The sequence below is a fragment of the Barbatula barbatula genome (genome assembly GCF_947034865.1).
Source record: "Barbatula barbatula genome assembly, chromosome: 12".
NCBI lineage: Eukaryota > Metazoa > Chordata > Actinopteri > Cypriniformes > Nemacheilidae > Barbatula > Barbatula barbatula.
In genome coordinates, this window is record NC_136775.1 from 11728656 (window position 1) to 11749183 (window position 20528).

The following is a 20528-nucleotide window of genomic DNA, read 5'->3' on the forward strand; positions in this document are numbered from 1 at the left end:
GATCGAAGCAATGATGTTTTTTTCGGCAATTTAGCCACAAAACTTAATGCTTACAGTGACTTTTCACCGTTGACCTTACCCTAACACTAGCTCGAATGCGATGAGTGCATCGATGAATGTTTTCTATTGAATCAACGTTTTAGCCATTTTTCTGTATACAGAATATGTAATTTAGATGCAACAGCTATGAAATGTAAAATCCTTTCTAGGCAAATGTAACCCAAATAAAACTACCATATTTCACTGTGAGGGGGTGCCTGTATTGACTCCCCCGTGTTGTACGTGCCAGTGCACATTTACTTATCTTGCAAACATATACGCTACTGGTCAAAAGTTTGGGATCACTCACTCCTTTTTATTATACTTTTTTCTTATTTTTGAATAATAGTTAATTAATCAAAACCATGAAATAATGACAAAACGATACTCTACTACGTTCTACGTTACCTTCAAAGTAATCACCCTTTGACTATACGCAAAATCGTTATTTTATAATCCAGCTTCTTCATGTCTCAATCTGGGACGCTTTTTAAACAGAACTGAAGGAATTTCCATCTATGCTGGACTCTTATTGGCTACTTTTTATTGATTATTTTGTCCAAGTAATCCATTTCTAAAATATTTTATAAGTGTAAATTAGAAAGAAGTTAATATGTTGGGTGTTGGCACAATTATATTTTTGTCATTTCAAACATTGAAAACACATTCAGATTCAAAGATAAATAGATAAATAGATTAAATAGAAAGGCTTTTTATAACCCTTTTAACCTTTTATAATCGACTACATATCACACACATGATTTCACTGACTCTCCCATGAAAAACTAAAGTTTGAAATGATTTCCAGGCTGGGCATCAGTGTTGTTTAGCTGAACTGCAGACATTTTTAGATTGGCCATCCGTGGGTCTAATATAAAGTTGCATAGTGGAGGCATTATTCTACACGGACAGCCAATGGTGTCAGGGGGATCCACGGCTCCTTAAACAGTCTTTCACTTACACACCCACATATATACAGTGCATCTAACTGGAGCAATAACAAATGATTAATTCAACATCTGATTTCATAACAACCCCTTAAAATCTCGACAGCCGTTATTCGTTAGTGGTGATAAGACTGATCGACCTATAGATCAGTGATTGTCAGACTTTTCCAAGGACCACCTTCGAGTAGCTCAGAAACAGCATCATGCTGTAACAACACAGACTCTTCTTCTGTAAATTTATCAACACATCTTTTTTTTAATACACTCTTAAAGGGACAGTTTGCCAAAAAATATAAATTATGTAAAGATGTACTCTCATGTTTTCCCAGAACGGTATGACTTTCTTTTCTCTGTGGAAGACAAAATTAGATTGTTAGTGACTTACAGCCTCAGCTTCTATTCACTTACAGTGTAAGTCTTACACTGTATGGGAAAAGAACCATGAGGGACAGAAGAAACCAACTATGGCTATAATAATGACAGTATTGATTGTGGCTCGAATAGCAGTGGGGAAAATTGACATATGATATTAGCGGTCAGTCATACTTTAGTGTGCCACAAGGGACAGACCGAGAAGTATGACTGTATTCTGAACCCACTGCAACCAGTGTCTTCTGATATTTACCAGCTATTTTAGAAAAATACAAGCCCAATGTCACAGATTACCCACAAAGGACATATTCCTCGTTCAACATTCTTCTAGACAGATCAGATTTGAGACTTAAACTTTCTGATTTGTTGATTGAAACTTTGGTCCACCATTTCCAGGAAATGTAGGAATTCTGCTAAATAATGTCATGCATTTTTATAAATGTTTAAGATAAATTTCACTGCACTTTTCAAATGGCACAGATGCAAGTGGAAGCTCTTTGTTGAGGTTAAATCGAATACACACACCACATTTCAATATGGCTTTTCTCACGGGATATAACCAACCAACCATTGTTAATTGAGTCCTCTGTTTCTGTGGCATAACCATCAAGAACCATGCTATATGTGTGTGTGTGTGTGTGTGTGTGTGTGTGTGTGTATGTACAAGCAGCGTATATGATGAACACACTCATGGTTAGATTAGCAGTTATTGATCCTGTCATGGTCATGATGGACAACATACAAAGGTAATAGGCTTTCTGAGCATTATTAACAGCATTCTCTTCCGCTGACACACAAAATCTCCTTCATGCTCTTTTTTTCTTTTCTCCATGTATTCAGCATCTTCTCTTCATGTCTCCCTGGTCCTTTCTTAAAAACCCAGCAAATCTGCTCTGACGTCTGAATAGACAGTCATCTTTGAGCCTTCTGTCTGTCACGCAGTAGCACAAACACACTCACACGCACACACAGACATTCACAGCTGATTGTACCGCCACAAACGCACAGTCATCTGTGATTCTAATGCAATTACTTCCTCTTGTATCAGTGTCTTCGTTTATCACTGATGTCGGATGCCGTGATTCACTTTAGAAAACTCAAAAATGATCCTTCCACACACACAGAAACAAATCGTAACACACAAATCGCAGTCAGTTATACCACTATAGGAAGGACAATATCCTTAAAGCTCAGGGCAAAAGTATAAACAGCACACACACAACGTACTGCAAAATTCAGGACAAAGACAGATTTGCAGGTGATTAATATTGCTGTATATGTAGTGCTTTGTGTGTGACTGACCCTTCATTCAGAGCACTTTATCTCGGTGACACAGTCTAATGATATGAACAGTCTGGCCAAACCAATCTCAAAAACAATGCACTTCATCATTCACCGCCACTCAATCTACACAGAGCAAATAAAACACCATTGACCCTAAACACACACACTGTAGTATACCCACCCAACCTAGCAGGTAATATGCTTGGTGTCGCTTTTCAGTTTCAATTGGCTCCCAATAGCTGCTCACATCAAACAGGGGATGCAACGATATATATCGGTTCGCACTATTTATACCTGTAGGTCCGTAGCCAGCCTATTGAAAGGGGACGTTCTTTTTTTTTCAAAAAGTGGACCTTTTTGCAGATTTTTTTCCTCCTTTTGTATTTAATTATGAGGTTCAATGACTTCATTTTGGTGACCTTTTATGCACTAATCTGTGCTGGATTAGCTTGTCTACTGGTATCTTAACCAGAACACTTTTTGATGCACCTAAAATATTTATTGCATTGTTGTCAACTTGCTTCCTCATGTAACACTTGTCAATCCATATGTAACCGACCGGTACCACTCGCCCCGCTCTTCGCGAACCGACGATGGTCCGAATGGGAGACGGGCACTTTAACAAGGAGGCTAAGGACCGCAGTATCTTTCGTCATTGCTAGAGCATCTCTGTTGTTGAGGGCGTGAGGTTTACACACTGAACAGCTCTTCACTAGCTGGCCTCCGTTACACATACACAGTTCATAAGTTTAAAGACCACACTAACAACCGAATAGATTTAATGAACTGAAATATTAATAATAATTCTTCTCATCATCATTTCTTGACTCTCTGTCAATCCCTCTTTGCTATGTTTTATTATTATAATTACGCTATGTTTATATGGCTATTATATTGTAGACTACTGAGTGGATAAATCCTTTTAATTAAAAAAAAATATATATAACCCCTCCCCCCATCATTCAGAGGCGATGGTTCTTCACAGTTGCTTTGAAAAGTGTATTGCGAGAACTCTCTCTGTCTGCACGCGCGGCACAAACACGTCCTGCAACAATAATTATATTAATTTGAAACAGCAACCCAGAAATTTGTCACAAGCATTGATTAAAACAATGATGACAATAAACACATGAAAAAAAAACGACTTAAATTCTGGACCTTTGGCAGCTCGTTCGGGGGTTCGTTCGGACCACCCGAAACCCCCCTGCCTACGGGCTTGACCTGTGTAGGTTGATTTTGAAATCTGTGTTTTATGCACTGCAGAACATATCCGTGAACTACGGCTCTTTGATCAGTAGGAAGTACTGCTCGATCTACAGGCACTACGAGATTGAATTGTTTAGAACGTGGATTTTAAAAAGCCACACCACCTGTGGTACAAAAACTAGGGATGCACTGAATGTTCAGCAACCGAAAATATTGTGAAATGGCTGAATATTGTTTACCGAACATGACGTGTGACATGATCAAGCAGCAACCAGTATGCTGTGAGAGAGAGAGAGAGAGAGAGAGAGAGAGAGAGAGAGAGAGAGAGAAAGGAAGGGAGAAATTAATGCAGCTAACATGTCGGCAGTAAGTGTCAGAGAAAGACACGGCACGGAACTTGCTGTGCCGGCGTGAAAGCGTCTCTACCGTTTGTTAACTTGTGTACTTGAGACTGGAATGGGCGTTCTGACAGTAGCCCCTCCGCTCGTGTCATCATTTGACATCTCACAGTGGTCGCGTGTACACAGTTCCCTGTACTAAACAACTTGTCAAAGTATGTTCTGTGCATCCCAGCCACGAGTGCCGTTCTGAGAGATCTGAGTCAGCTTTTTGTGGGCGGAGATTGGAGGAAAAACGTGAACTGAAATGGTTGTGAGCCAGAATTGCTTGCAGGGATGTTTATTTTTTTCTTTAAATCAGTTTGCAGTGTAGCGTATAATAATCCAACAGTTTTTTGTGTATTCCTTTTTTAGTTTAAACTGTTGAATGACACCTTTAATGAAGTGATTTGTTGCGGGGTACAGTACATTCTTTCAGCAGTCAGTTATAGGCCTAATATAGGCTATTCAAGAAGGGAGCGGGCTCAATATTTTATTATTCAGCCTACTTGTTTAGTTCAATTTTATTTTAAGTTATATTATATTCTATTTAAAAGCAAGATAAAATATAAAAAGCACATTTTGAACATTCAGTTAATGCAATTGTGATGAATTTGGCTAAATAAATAGGAGAAATGCGAAAAGCCATGTTAGGTGTTCCGTGTTCGGTATTCAGCCAAGTGTTTAATGTTTATTCGGCTTCGGCCAAGAATTCTCATTTCAGTGCATCCCTAACAAAAACAATTAATAAAGGGATCTAGGGGTTAAAAACAATGTTGTGATGCTATGTGAATGTAATTTTATTTCTTTAAAGTATTAAAACAAAATAAAAATATTACAAAAAACACCAACATATCTGACTTAAAGGTCCAGTAAGTGAAATCTAGCACCAAGGATGCGAATTGCAACCAACCACTCATTCCACTCCTCCTCCTCCCTTTTCAAACACTACGACGGCTGACAGAACACGCCGAATTACTTGCAAAGGGACCCACAGTGTATATAGAAAGAAAGAGCTCATTCTTAGTTAATATAAACATAACACTTAATTGTGTAAGCTCTTTATACACCTCTGAAGTCATAGCTAAGTATATGATATTGCATTTCTATCAATAACTTAGATCATCCCAAATTACACACTGGACCTTAAATATTCAAGGGACTTGCCACAGACCTAGCTTATCCCTAACTACAGCCCCAGAACTAAACAACACAGCAACTTTTTTTTTTAACCTTCCAGTTAAAAGACCCAATTTTCAAACAATAAAGACTGATGATTCTCCACAGAGTGCAAGTGCATTAGCTAAAGCAAAAGGAAATTAGCTTAGTAAATAAAAGTTATTGTGCAGTTGACGTCAGGTTTAATTGTTGGTCGGAAACATGCTATGTAATTGTGATTTCTGAGCAATTTGAGAAATACTTGTCTCCCCCCATTCAACTAGATAGGACTGTGGAAATAGCTGCCCGTCGGCATTGCAAACATGGACGCCGAGTGGCACAAGTTACATCGGTAAACAGACTTTGGTGGGTCTCAGGTTTAACTATCCTTGTGAGGACCCACAACTGGAGGCTACATCTGACACATACAAACCCTATTACACACTGACTGGCACATACACTTGATTACACGCTGATACACACTCACACCCCTGAAATCCCAATTACACACTCAGTGTCCAAAGAAAAAAATGAAACGGCGCACTGCCACATTTATGAAACTTAACACCTAAATTAAGTTTAGCACTAATGGTCATTTGAGGAGCCTTTTAATTCAATGTACTGTTGCCCTAGGTCTCTCTCTCTCTCTCTCTCTCTCTATCTCTCTCTCCTTCACTGACCCTTCCTCAGGCTCGTCCATCTCTTTGTATTTGTACTGATGATTATTGCCCCTGTGGGAGAGCAGTAAAGAGCGTTAGTGTGGCAGGAGTGGGATTAGGGCTTGACATGATGACTCAGCAGACTTCACACACACAAATATATTTGCCTAAAATCTAAACCTCACACCTAACCTTTTTTACACTCTTTTTACCCTGTACAAATACACATTCACATATTTGTTTTTCTATTATACAAATAAAGGGTGGGGACTACATTTAATGTATTTTAATCCTAATTGTGTATGTTCATTAAGCCACATTCCTCATGGCTGGTCCATATAACACAAGCAAAACGCGGCACACTCGCACAAACTCACAGAAACCCATGACCTCGTGCACAGGCTACAGTTACATTGACATTCTGTCAATGTACTAATGTCCGAGCTAAGACAGAGCCCATGAAAGCTGCAACAGTGTGAGGACTATGTGAAAGTTATACTTTTTATCACATCATAATTTTTTTATAGTTCAATATCTTACTGTTCATGGAATGCTCAGATAACAAACAAATAGGCAGCTTGAAAGTCCAAATATTTGAACAAACACCACAAACAAAGCTAGCAACTCTGGCTCCTATTTTCACCCTGCGCTCTCTTACACGTTTTTTTCTAATTCTCTCTCATTCGGTCTGTTCCTTTCACCTGTCTATTTGAAAGGAAAGGACGTGTAGTGTGAATGAACCAGAGATCTCCTGAGAAAAGGTAGCACACACACCTACACACTATTCACCACACTTAATATGAAAATATTTGTTCCGTCATTCGCATATGTACAGGGAAACTTAAAGTGACAGTACACCCAAAAAAAAATTATTCTGTCATCATTTATTTATCCTCTTGTCATTTCAAACCTATATGACTTTTACTCCTGCAGAACACAAAAGAAGATATTTTGAAGAATGCTGGTAACCAAACAATGATGGGACCCATTCACTTGCATTGGTTTTCTGTCAATACATGTCAATTGGGTTTGATCTTGTTCTGTTATCAACACTGTTAGAAAAATCTTCATTTGTGTTTTTCAAAAGAAAGAAAGTCATACAGGTTTAAAAGATATGAAGGTGATTCATTTTATTTGATTAATCATTTTTTTTGGTTGAACTATACCTTTAAACATTCGCCAAGCCAAAATGCAAGTAAAAATTTGTTTTGGCAAGTAAATAAAATGTAATTCGTTTGTCAGTGCATTCTTTACATAGAATTGAAGTCAAAGTCATACAAACTTCATTACAACTCACATGCCGCCATTGGAAAAATTTGTCATGTGAGGTTTATCTAGGATGCTGAGAAGAGTTCTTATTTCCAACTCTGTTTTCCTCGTTTCTTTTTATGTATTGGTGATAGTGACCCTAATGCAGAAACTCCAACTTTTCCAAACTCACAATGTGTCCACATGACAGGTGCCGTTTCACCAAGAGACAGTGGCTGACTCATCTGTATAATACATCCATTGAAACTATGGTTTGATGCTTGTTATCAGCATACACAAAAATGTTTGTCACAATGTAATTTTTTGGCTGGTACATGGCATGTGTGGCACAAAGTTATTTTTGGTCCCTGCATATTTGTACATATACATATTTATATCCAGACCAACCCACACCATTTACACACCTAACCAGCTGTATAATAATCATCATCTTCATATGCCCAAGCTGCATTTTTGCTTGAATGGACACGCACACACACAAACACACGGATCCATCTCTACAGAGAAGAGAGGAAAATGTTTTGGACGTGATTGTGTCTCATCAGGAATTCCCTGGTGGCTTTATCCTTTCAAAAAACAGCTGTCACACACAGAGCTCAAGTGGTGTGGCAAAGCCATCAATAGAAGCTTGATGTGCAAATGTGATTTTAAATAATCAATATAGGCAGTCACTCAAAGGGCTGTGCATCCGACAATATGCCATAATCATTCCATCTGACATCACTTATGTTAATCATTCATTGCAATATAGAAACCTCTTTTGTCTGTAGTTTTCACAAGATTGCGGAGTAGCAAATCTCCATTAGATCTGACTAGGAAAAGTCATACAGTTGAGAGGAAAGCATCAGATTCTCAGGTATCTCTAGCAGACATTTAGCCGTAATGCACTGAGTGAAAATGCACTGAGACAAAAGCCCTTTAATTGCTCTGAGGGGCGATGCAGCACTAACATGCATCTATTGTGCTTGTTTTATAATGGCTATAATGGTATACAATCAGCATGGCCATTATTCATGTGCAAACTTGACTCACTCACCCGTTTTCCATCTCAAATAAAGAGATTTTATTACAGCCTTTCATTTCATTTCTCCTAACACTCACTCGCTTTTCTCTCCCTCTCCAATAACACTCCCCCGTTCACCACCCACTAAAATGAGAGAGAGAGAGAGAGAGAGAGAGAGAGAGAGAGAGAGAGAGAGAGAGAGAGAGAGAGAGAGAGAGAGAGAGAGAGAGAGAGAGAGAGAGGAGAGAGAGAGAGAGAGAGAGAGAGAGAGAGAGAGAGAGAGAGAGAGAGAGAGAGAGAGAGAGAGAGAGAGAGAGAGAGAGAGAGAGAGAGAGAGAGAGAGAGAGAGAGAGAGAGAGAGAGAGAGAGAGAGAGAGAGAGAGAGAGAGAGAGAGAGAGAGAGAGAGAGAGAGAGAGAGAGAGAGCTAAGGATAAGGATAGTGAGTATGAAAGAGATCAGACCAGAATAATTATCAGGAGAAAAGAGGAAAGCCACCATCTGAAAAGATTCTGAGAGACAGTGAGAGAGAACGAAAATAAGAACGAGAAAACAAGAAAAAATGAGTGGGTGAGACAGAAAGAGAAGAGAAATAAAAGGACAGAGACACAGAAAGCCAGAGGGAAAACAGGCAACTAAAAAGTGATACAGAGAAGGAGCAAATTTCCTATATGCCTGCCACATCAGAACCACCTGTGGAACAAGTACAATGAGCCCATGTACAAACTGCTTTCTAGAACACACGCTGAGGCAGATCCATTCAGAACAGTGCCAGGTAGAAGAAACCTCACACAAACCCACCCGGGCTCAGATACACACTAGACATCTTTTTGTGAGCTGTCTCACCACCAAGGTAGCATTTAAAACACCAGGGATCTGAAACGTGACAGAATTTATGTGCCTCTGCTAGATTATCCCTACACAGCAAAATCATTTTACGATAACAATACAATTGCAATATCTATGAGGTTTTGAATAATTAAATGTATCTTTTCTTTTGGCCAATAAATCACCCTTAAAATATGAGATGGATGTAGAGCAGGGGTGTCCAAAGTCGGTCCTGGAGGGCCGGTGTCCTGCAGAGTTCAGCTCTAACTTGGCTCAACAACCTGTCTTGAAGTTTCTAGTCTGCCTACCGAGACCTTGATTAGCTGGTTCAGGTGTGCTTGATTAGGGTTGAAGCTAAACTTTGCAGGACACCGGCCCTCCAGGACCGACTTTGGACACCCCTGATGTAGAGTCTTTGACCATTCTGACTCTTAAAGGCATAGTTCTGTCATGAATTATTCACCCTTTTGTCGTTCCACAAACATAACACTTTTGCTCACCTTTGGAGCACAAATTTTGATATTTTTATAAAGTCCAAGAGATTTCTGACCCCCCATAGACAGCAATGCAACAACCACACTTCACTTAAGGTGCCGAAAGTTAGTTAAAACATTATTAAAAATAGTCCATGTGACTACATTGGTTTAGCCTTCATTTTATGAAGCAACGAGAAACCAGCTTTACACAACAATTTCATATCTTCCGTGTCAGTCTCCAATGCACATTCAGGGGATCCACACGCATTGAAGACCGACGTCTTGCTGTCTATGGGAGGATCAGGAAGCTCTCAGAAACAAAATATTTGAATTCCATCCCATCCATCCATTTTCTACCGCTTATCCGGGGCCGGGTCGCGGGGGCAGCAGTCTAAGCAGAGATGCCCAGACATCCCTCACCCTAGACATTTCCTCCAGCTCTTCCGGGGGGACACCGAGGCGTTCCCAGGCCAGCCGGGAGACATAGTCCCACCAGCGTGTCCTAGGTCTTCCCCGGGGTCTTCTCCCGGTCGGACGGGCCCGGAGCACCTTCCGGGGAAGGCGTCCAGTAGGTATCCGTAACAGATGCCCAAGCCACCTCAGCTGACCCCTCTCGATGTGGAGGAGCAGCGGCTCTACTCCGAGCTCCTCCCGGGTGACCGAGCTTCTCACCCTATCTCTAAGGGATCGCCCAGCCACCTAGCGGAGGAAGCTCATTTCAGCCGCCTGTATCCGGGATCTTGTCCTTTCGGTCATGACCCAAAGCTCATGACCATAGGTGAGAGTAGGAACGTAGATTGACCGGTAAATTGAGAGCTTCGCCTTGCGGCTCACTGCAGAAGCTGCACCGATCCGTCTGTCAATCTCCCGTTCCATCCTTCCCTCACTCGTGAACAAGACCCCGAGATACTTAAACTCCTCCACTTGAGGAAGGAACTCTCCACCAACCTGAAGTGGGCAAGCCACCCTTTTCCGACTGAGGACCCTATTTGAATTGTGTTCTGAAAATGAATGAAGGTCTTAAAGTTGTGGAATGACATGAGGGTGAGTAATTCATGAGAGGATTTACATTTTTCAGTGACCTACCACTTTTAGGCAAAATGTTAAATGAATGAAATACCACGACCTAGAATGTCAGTGTCAATCAGATTCTGGCGCAGAATTTTTTAATGATATTATTATATGTTTAGTATTAACCATTAAAATCAAGCTTCTTGTCATATTGTTTATTGTGACACCCCTATGGTCAATGGTTACTGTCTAAATAAGATCATGGCGCCCTGTATTTACCAGTATGAATGGCAGCAATGTACTATACAAATATCACCCTCCATATTCATACTTTATTTCTGTTTTTTATTAACTATTTTCTAAACTATTCAATACATTTATTTATATTTTTGACCCTTTTTGAAATGGAATTGTCTTCTCTAAAAAGAAAACATGTATTGGTACCTTATAATTTGGCTAAAAATGGGTACATAATTTAGATGCCCACCTTTTCCCATTACACAGAATGAGAGGAGCATGTTTATGCGGCCATAAAAAGCTGCCTCCGTAGGTTTTGAACAGCACAATTGCATCAACAAGTTGCTCCCTAACAAAATTGATGCAAGTGACACCAAAGCATAATCAATTGATAATAACTTCATTCAATGCACCTTCTGTTTGAGCTCCAGGCTATAGCAAACAGTTTCTCTACAAAATATTTCACCTTGACATGATGCGTCAGTTACATTCAATCATTCAGCCACTTTTACCTTATAAAGCTCAGGAATCCGTCACTGCGTTATAAAGTTTGCCTTTATCTTACATGCTTCGAGTCTGTAATTCATATTAAAAATACTAGATATTGAGTTACATAATGTAGAATGTGATAACAGTTACTTGAACTATGCTCATGTGTTCTCACCCAACTATCTGAAGGTCATGAGTTATATCTTTAGCAAGAGCAAAACTGAGCCTTGGCATTTATCACTAGAGACAACATATATTAGCAAAATGCAGTTTCAGGGAAGGTTAAATGCATACATTCACCCCAAGCTATTTAAACAAACTGTCAACTACCATAGACAAATTTAACCATGCAAGTTCGCAGCAAGTCTCCACTTTTCTGTATGTGGGTGTAACCCTCTTTAAGGTGTAATATGCAAAAAGCTGCAAGAGGTCACAAACTTTCAAAGCACTATGAGTAGATTAGTTTAGTATATCGGGCCTGTGCCTCCCTAAAAGGCATTCTGACGTGTGCCGCTTGAATTTGTGTTAAATATTTTATACAAAAATGTGTGTTATTACAGTTGAGAAGAACCACTGCTCTAAATAATAATCTGGTGAATATTGCTTTCACAAAACCATCTCTTTTATGCATCTACAGTATGTTTTAGGATCTCCCTATCAGCTGTCTAAAACAGTTTTTCTGCATACAGATATCTGATACGCTCTGTCTCTCCTTACAATATATGCTGCTATTGACCACAGCAGCATTACTAACTTTGAACTCCTAATGCACGTGTATGTTTGTACACAAAGATAGGCATGAACTATTTGAAACATGCACGGTCACACCCTGACACACAAATGTGTGGCTTCTGTCTTCTGCGCTGAAACAAAATGCCAAAGCACTTTTAGAACTGCGTTCGGATTTTCAAAATGCTCTAACTTTACTTGTGTAAAGTGAGACGGTCCTAAATAACAGAGCTTGCTTTCACAGATGCCTGTGATGCCAATTATAAGATGCATCTGAACAGATTTTTTTCCCATTTTTAGTTCAAAGGCCTTTATGAATTAGATTTTTGTTTGGTTCACAAACATCTGTCCTTGTTTTGTACTTGTCCCTGTCATTATGATGAGCGCGCTAACTCGCTCACGGCTGCTTTCTTTTCTATAAGTTTAACCCTTATTCTAGAATCGTCTTGACGGACATGCCATTTCATCTACTAAACATACTCAAGTCCTGGTTAATGAAGTCCAGTGAAGGCCTCACCTTAGTGTAGACACCCCAGGACAGCTCAGTCTCAATCACCATGACAACAATGCCAAACATGCCGAATATGAGGGCATAGTCACTAAGTCTCTTCCTCTTTTCGAACAGCGCCCTCCTGTGGCCCAGTTTGTAGCCGATGTTTTGATTCTTACGTTTAGTAGCTTTGGAAGCGCTCCTCCCCACCCCTCCAGCAGCACCACCCCTCCTTCCATTGGTCCCACCAGCTGTCATGCCACCCAACATGCCCCTGCTCTCAGAGAGGGCGTGGTTCTGGTGATAGATGGACATTTGATTGGCAGAGGCCTCAAGTTCATAAGCGTGTCCGTAAGGTGGATCCTCTTTTGAGGAGATTACAATCTCTGGCGGGTTCTGGGTCTGGGATTGTGATTGGCTATGCTGAGAGGTGGTTGCCGCACCTGGGCCGGCACTTGCCCCGGCCTCCTTGCTATCACTGCCGCTGTCCGACTCGATGAGGTTCCTGCGTGAGGCGCTAAGGCGGCTCAGTGGTTTCATCACGCCACCACTGTACTTGCATGAGCTCATGGCGATCTCAGTAAAGGGGTTGCTGTCCCGCCTGTGCACCAGGGGACTGGCTTGCCTATGCTTACACCCTCTCTCCCGTTCCCTTTCTGTGGAGGGCGAATGAGAGGAGTAAAACAGCGGGTTGTAGACGGGCGAGGTCTCCCCGCTCAGACTATGTTGGCTACCGAGGCAGGAGGAAAGGGGCGTGCTGGTGGGGTGGAGTGCGTTGGGTATTGGCGTGGACAGCTGAGGAGTTGTGGACAGGGGTAGCTTGGGCAGTGAAGCAGGTGGACGGTTCGGCGTGGAGGGTGATGGAGTGCCGTTGAGACGCTCCAGGCTGCTGTTGCCTCCCGTGTGATTAGAATGGTTGGTCCCAGGATAGTTTCCAGAGAGGGAGGCGTGGGAGATACCACCTGTGGGAAGGGGCGGACGTTGCTCATCATCCTCGTTCCCACTGAGGAGGGCCAGACTCAGAGAGGGAGGGGGATCCATGGCAACCGGGCTCCAGCAGGTTTGTTTGTGCGCTGCTCCTCAACTCTGGAGTTTAGTTAGGAGGTGAGAGAGAGAGAGAGAGAGAGAGAGAGAGAGAGAGAGAGAGAGAGAGAGAGAGAGAGAGAGAGAGAGAGAGAGAGAGAGAGAGAGAGAGAACAGAAAGACAGATGGTTTTAACTCCATTACTGAACCTAGAGGAGGCTGAAGTGTCTGTAGGATGGGGACTCCCCTTTTGTTAACCGAAAGATAGCGTGTATGGATTGAAATCGTTGACTATCAACAAGTTAAGAGAAACAAGGTATGGATTTGTGCTCGAGAGATGCATCCACACTCTATTTATCGTTCTAAGCGCTCTCTTTCGCATCCTCGTTTCCTCTTTCTCTGACACCCCTCCTCTCCTCTCCTCTCTCTCTCCTTCCAGCAATATCTGTCACACAAATGCAACCAAGAGTGTCTGGATTATTTAAAAACTTGCAATGATCAAATGATGGGCTCTGGGCTGACCTGTGACAAAGACTCAATATACTACATCCCTACACGATTTAACAATTAAAGAGGTTGGTGAGCATTTTTATTGAACCCAAATATAAAAATAACGAAATCAATCAAATAATTTGTAAATGCATAACGGTTACACATATAATACATCACTTTTAATGTAGCCCAATTCCCCCGGTGCGTTTTCTTAACAGGCATCTTTCTGTCACTTACCTCCCCGTCTGTCAGTCAATCTCCGCGTTCATACGGCGACTTCAAAAGCGGTGGGAAAATATTCCTTCACACTTTTTCTTTTTCATGTTGTCACAGTCATGCCATCATTTCTTCTTCGCATCGTTGCCGACAAGCTTTGATTCCAGATTGAAGGTTTTGAATTACAGAAGTAAACGATCCGCGCTTATTTACTGGAAAAGCCTCCTGTGAACGAAGCGACTGTTGCGTTCATCATCTGCACAATGATCGCGATAAACGAGGAAAATAAAATTCGGTAAAATATGTTTTTTAACGCCGCTGAATATTTTAGAAGATATATCCACTCGTTGCGTTAATAACTTCGCAAAAGCGTAGTCGAGGCTCTATGAAAAACATCGATTTAACATAGGCATATGTGGATGAGTAAAGGCAAAAACAAACATTAGTCTGACATTATGTCTAGAAATGGATGCATATCCTCTAGCTCTCATTGTGACAGCACGTCCCTCATTCTCTCTCCTTCTCTCCCTCTCAACTTCTCTTTTGGGCTCCGTCTCTCCGCCCTGGTCCCTCCTCTCGGCTCCTTTCATTGGACAAACATCGCAGAATAAAATAAATAAGATATGATAAAACCACAGATAAAACTGAATTTAGTTAAACCACCTGCCGCACTTTTTTTTACTACTTTCCAGCCACAAAGACTCTTTAAAAAATACATTTAAATTAAATTAAGAAATAATAAGATATAATAAAAGAAAACAATTGCAAGTATACGAATATAACAATGATAATAAAATATTTACATTTAGTCATTTAGAAGAAGCTTTTATCCAAAGCGACTTACAAAACGTTTGGGGAGCAATAAGCCATATGTCATACGACAATATAATAAACATAATATAATAAAAAATGTTGTATATATATATAATAAACTGTTGTATATATTTTAATAAATAGTAAAACTATTATTTATATATACTATTAAATATAATATGCATAAGCTAAAATAAAGATTTATCAAGTCCTTTGTAACATAAGCATTTAGCAAGATTATTTTCTAACATAAGCATTTAGCAAGATTATCTCCTCCAAAGTAATCCATACACACTTACAAATATCATGGTAGCCACAGTTTCTGAAAAGAACCCATAGTTATTGATGGTCTAAAATCATAACTATTGTGTTTTGTATGTAGGATCACCCCATGGCCTTTGCTTCACACGGACACATGAGACACATGCACTCTTGTTTAGTTCATGACATATGTCAATTTCAGGATAGATGAAACCTAACAGACAGCCGTCCTAACCCATCAAATCCCATCAACAGGTGGTACGGCCAGCAAGCAGGCCTAAGTGTACCTTTGTTTCTGGCACCGGCACCTGTCACCTTGCAGACACGTCTGTCGATACAAAAGTTTGTATTTCTTTAGATATACTTGCTGACAAAACTTCAAATGCCCACCATTTTGCATCCGCTGTTTTTTTTATGATGATCTGGGGGGGAAAAACAACAACAGCCACCTATTCAGCAGACACCGCTGACATTTGTGAATGTACGGTATTGAGGTTGTTTGGGGGGAAAAAAACGTGATAAAGTTAAATGAAACGGCTTAAATGAGTTTCCAGGTAAAAATGTCTCATCTCTTGGCCATCTCATGGCAACAGCTTCCTCTCCATCGTGTCATTATGTTCTCGTTCCGGTAATGACCACGTTAAATCCTGCATTTCTCGCTGGCTGCTGGCCCCTTAAACCGGATATAGAAGGATGATGCTCTTTTAGCGTGGACAGAGATTTTATATGACAGGTATGAATAAATTACACATTTATGTCACCAGGTGATTATTTCCCCGGATTTAGGGGCTGTTACAGCACAAGCCATATGTTCCCCCGTGACATCATCGGCAACAAGCACAGTCATCATCAACACAGTTGTCATGGAGATGATGAGGGTCACATGTCCATGTATGTATGTGTGTATCCAGACATATTCTCAGTATAATATAATCTAAGGGCACAGCAGAGGGTTAGTTCCCCCAGCGGCCAATCCAGATATATTAAAACAAAAGCACAGAGTGGAAAGTGAGAGGATCAAACACCTGACAGAGGATTAAATGAGAAATGGAATGACGAAATATCAAAGGGAGAGACAGAACAAGAGACGTTAAGCAAGAAAAAACAGATAGTTGAGAGTTATAGCTCAGGGGCAGCAGAAAACCAGCAACTACACTCCCCCACCCACCTTTATGAAAGGTCAAAGGTGACTGCATGGGGCTTAGCTGTTCAGTTATAACTGAAGAACAGAGAAGTAAGCAATGACAAGCGACAATGAGAGAGGATCCATCTTTTATCCATGAAACGATGGCCTTCAAACGCTAGTCACATTTCATACATAAAGTGACATATTTGGTTTGTATCATAGTCAAAGGTGACCCAGAACTGTTTGCTTCTCTACATTCTTCAAAATATCTTCTTTTGTGTTCAACAGAACAAAGAATTTTATAAAGCAATTTTTCATACTCAATGGTGGCCAAGAACTGTTTGGTTACAAGCATTCTATATTTCTCTGTGTTCATCAGAACAAAGAAATGTATTCAGGTTTGAAACATCTCATGGGTGATTAAATGAAGACATATTTTTTGGGTGAACTGTTCCTTTAAGAATATCATTTATTCAATAGAATTACAAATTACTAGACGAATTACGGTGTTCCTTTCATAGTGACCCTTAAGAGAAGCAGAACCAGTAGAAACAGAGACATTACATACTGAAGACCATGGAGAAGCAAATCTTTAAAAAAAGGAAAATGTTGCTTTCAGTCTTTCTGATAGTGAAGGTTATGGGCAACACTGAGAAAGTGACACCAAACAAGTGCTATTGTTCCTTTTGTGAGGAGAAAAGGTCAGCTTCATTTCTAAAGGACACCTCTGAAATTGTGTATTACATTAGGAGACAATGCCAAATGCTGGAACACACACACACCCTGTGAAGACAAAACGGTAACCACACTAACACCAACATCTTCTCTAAATTGTAAATACCATAAAGTTGTGATTGACCAGAGAGAATGAGTTCTTCACTTTTCCTTGATCTCATGCTTATTTTAAATTGCACTTCTCACTAACAGATACGTAGGCCCAGCACATTTGATTCACAAGTGTTTGTGAAGGGGATGCTGCATCCATGTGAGCCAACTAACTTGCACACAGAACCATCGATGCTAATCAATAGTGGAATAGCATCACTCAGTGGGCAGCGATGAGAAAACAAACCCACTTTATTTACTGCAAATGTGAACTCAGCAAAACTACATTTCAGCTATGCATCATCCGTCCATCCTTAACACACAAACGCACGCTGTTCTCGAAGTTAGTGGGAGGCAATGGTAAAACTCTGCGACCTCAATGACTCAGTGGACTGACTCCACTCATGCGGTGCTTTAAAATGATCTGTACTTCTCTGCTGCCACTACATCAAAGTGAGTGTCAGGTTGCTAGTCGAGTCAAAACCCATCATCCAATTCCATTCCATTTCATTCAATAAATTTTAATCGCACTTTTAAAGGCGTGAATATGTGTTTTTGTGTCTTTGGTGAGTTAAAAGTTGCACATGCTTGTATGAGACACGAGGCGAGTGCTCACCTAGACCTGCCTGAAACACCTTGTGTAACCACACCCCACATCAGTTCGTGGTATGATTCGACTAAGACCGCCCAAATGTATATGCAAAATGTATATGCAAGTAAGGTGGGCATACCTATCATTTGCTTTGGAACCTGTTGTACCAAATATGGCGAGAGAGAGAGAGAGATGGACAAAAACAGACATGTAAACAGAAAGAGAGAGGGGTGCCAAAGTGACGGTCTGGCGCTTTGTCCAATGCATTGCCTTAGATCCCATTAAACTATGAACACACACGTCATATATTCCCTTTCCAGAAATCAACATCGACAACCTAGGAGCAAAAGCAACACTATGACAACACGCATTTCGTTCGCCATCATTCTCTCTGTCTGACAAAAACACTCTGACAATATCTCTGTCCATTAATGGTTCGATACTGGTGCTATATTACACCCTCTCACCCAGTCTCTCCCAAATGTTCTGTTCAGTCCACATTCCCCTACTTTTCTAACCTGAAGGGAATCATTGGACTGCTTAAAACAAATATTAGTGTTTTTTATCTTGTTTTCCCGTACAAATGTTTAAACGTGCCTAAGAGTAAGATACATTTACTTGACAAGCAAAAGGATATAAGATATTAAATATATTTTTTCTGAAATAGTATAATTAACGGGATAGTTCATCCAAACATTTTAATTAATTTACATGTCATCATTAACTCTAAGCCTTTGAAAAGATCTCATCCCCTATGGATTTTGTGTTTAGCAGAACAAAGAAATGTATACAGGTTTGGAACAATGGGAGGCTGAGTAAATGATGACAGAATTTGAACTATCCGTTTAAATTTGTTTTGACAGATTCGACTACTGGCTTGACTAGTGACAAATATATGCACATGGGCAATATTTTGATAATTTTTATATATTGTGCAGCCATAATTGCTAGATTATAATATACAATATTGAAATCTGTCTTTGGAAGTTCAAATTCAAATTTTAAATGTTCATGCAGACTGCATATGATTTTGATATACACACTTCAGGTGAGAACATATGATAGGCTTAAAATATCTAGAGATGTCACTAACCAAATGCAAAACAAATGAATATAATCACATTCTAAATAATTCTTCATCTGTCTGTTGTTGTGATGGTTAAAAGGACATTAAACTCATTATTGGGTTACAATAATGAATACAGAATGAAATCTGAAAGGAATATCAAAACACAGCACTTAAGCAAACAAAAGTAAACACAAACAATTAAATCCCACTGCCACCCATAGTAATATGCATGTCAAATCCATTTTCACCCTGAAAGTAGAAATAAAACAACTCCCTAAAGACCCCTTAGACAATTCACTGCAAGGACATTTCGTCTGCTCGGCCTTTGAAGTGTTCTCATTACACACATGCCACCTGCAGCCACTGGAAGATTCCCTAAACTAAAGGCAAAGAGGTCAGGGTTAGCCTGCTATAAACAGATTACTACATAAATACCAGTCCAGCACCCCTTCCTATAACTCTCACCTTCCCCTAACCTCTCCATTTCGTCTCTCCCTATTCCCCATTCACCTTTACACCTTTATTAAGGCCATTTACACAATACTTTTTACGCGTTTTGACTGTTCATTAACACAAACATTATGTTTTGGGGTACGGAAAACATTAACTTTTGAAAAAAGATCTCAAAGTGCAAGTTTTTAAAAACGACGGCATGCGCGAGCTCACCCCAAAACATAATGGATATGCACAATGCTATAAACACACACAACCGGCGACAAAGTAAATTAAAAACGCTTTTAGATTAAATCAATGTATGCGGATGTATGCAAGCAAGTAGGGTTTCTTTATAGCACCACAGTGCCATCCACTGGCCTGGCATGCATAATACATCGTTTTTATTAGTTTTCCCAGATCCATGTAAACACAGATCGTTTTGATAACGCTGTAGTGTGTACGTGTTACTTTTGTAAAACGTAAAGGAAAAACATTTCCGTTTTTATCGTGTACCTTCTTTCATTTGTTCCCTCACTTCTAGATTGATCCTACAGGTCACATTTGCCCAAATATTTTGTTTAATTTAACACATATTGTCTACACCAGTCAATGCGTCGATTTGCATTTGTATGCCACGGTCAGGCCTGTTTCTAAGCATTTCTGTAGCAAAGTCCATGGGTTTTCATTGACCTACACAACAAGACGCATTCTCATTTGAAACGTAATTAATGAATGAAAGAAACGACATGGTTTTCGTGCACTTTGAATAGCATCGCAGTATAACCTCATTATGTAAGCCACTGATATGCACAGATTTCTAAATACAGTAATAACACTTGTGCCGCAACAGGTGGTGTGTAGGTGGAAGTTAGAAGGGAAAGCCCTTAGAGTTCGATCTTCCCCTCCCTCTCTCCCTCTCTCCCTCTCTCCCTCTCTCCCTCTCTCTCTCACGCACACATACATCCCATCACATTACAATATTTGTCATGCTCTCTAGTCAAGACAGAACTGCAGAACAACTTTAATTTCACTGAGTCCGCTGGAGGAAGGAGTTTGAGGTGTGCGCGTGCAATGTTTGAGGACTCAATGTTTTGTTTCAGGGCT

At 40.3% G+C, this 20528-nt stretch overlaps 1 protein-coding gene across 1 annotated transcript in view; it reads right to left on the bottom strand.

The window, feature by feature from the left end:
- The window catches only part of kcnn3 (potassium intermediate/small conductance calcium-activated channel, subfamily N, member 3), a 42749-nt gene extending 29097 nt beyond the window's left edge, over positions 1-13652 (bottom strand). Inside the window, exon 1 of the mRNA XM_079469297.1 lies at positions 12600-13652. Coding sequence (XP_079325423.1) covers positions 12600-13613 — 1014 coding nt within the window. The 5' untranslated portion in view covers positions 13614-13652. The remainder of the gene's footprint in view (positions 1-12599) is intronic.
- Between the last annotated feature and the right edge of the window lie 6876 nt (positions 13653-20528).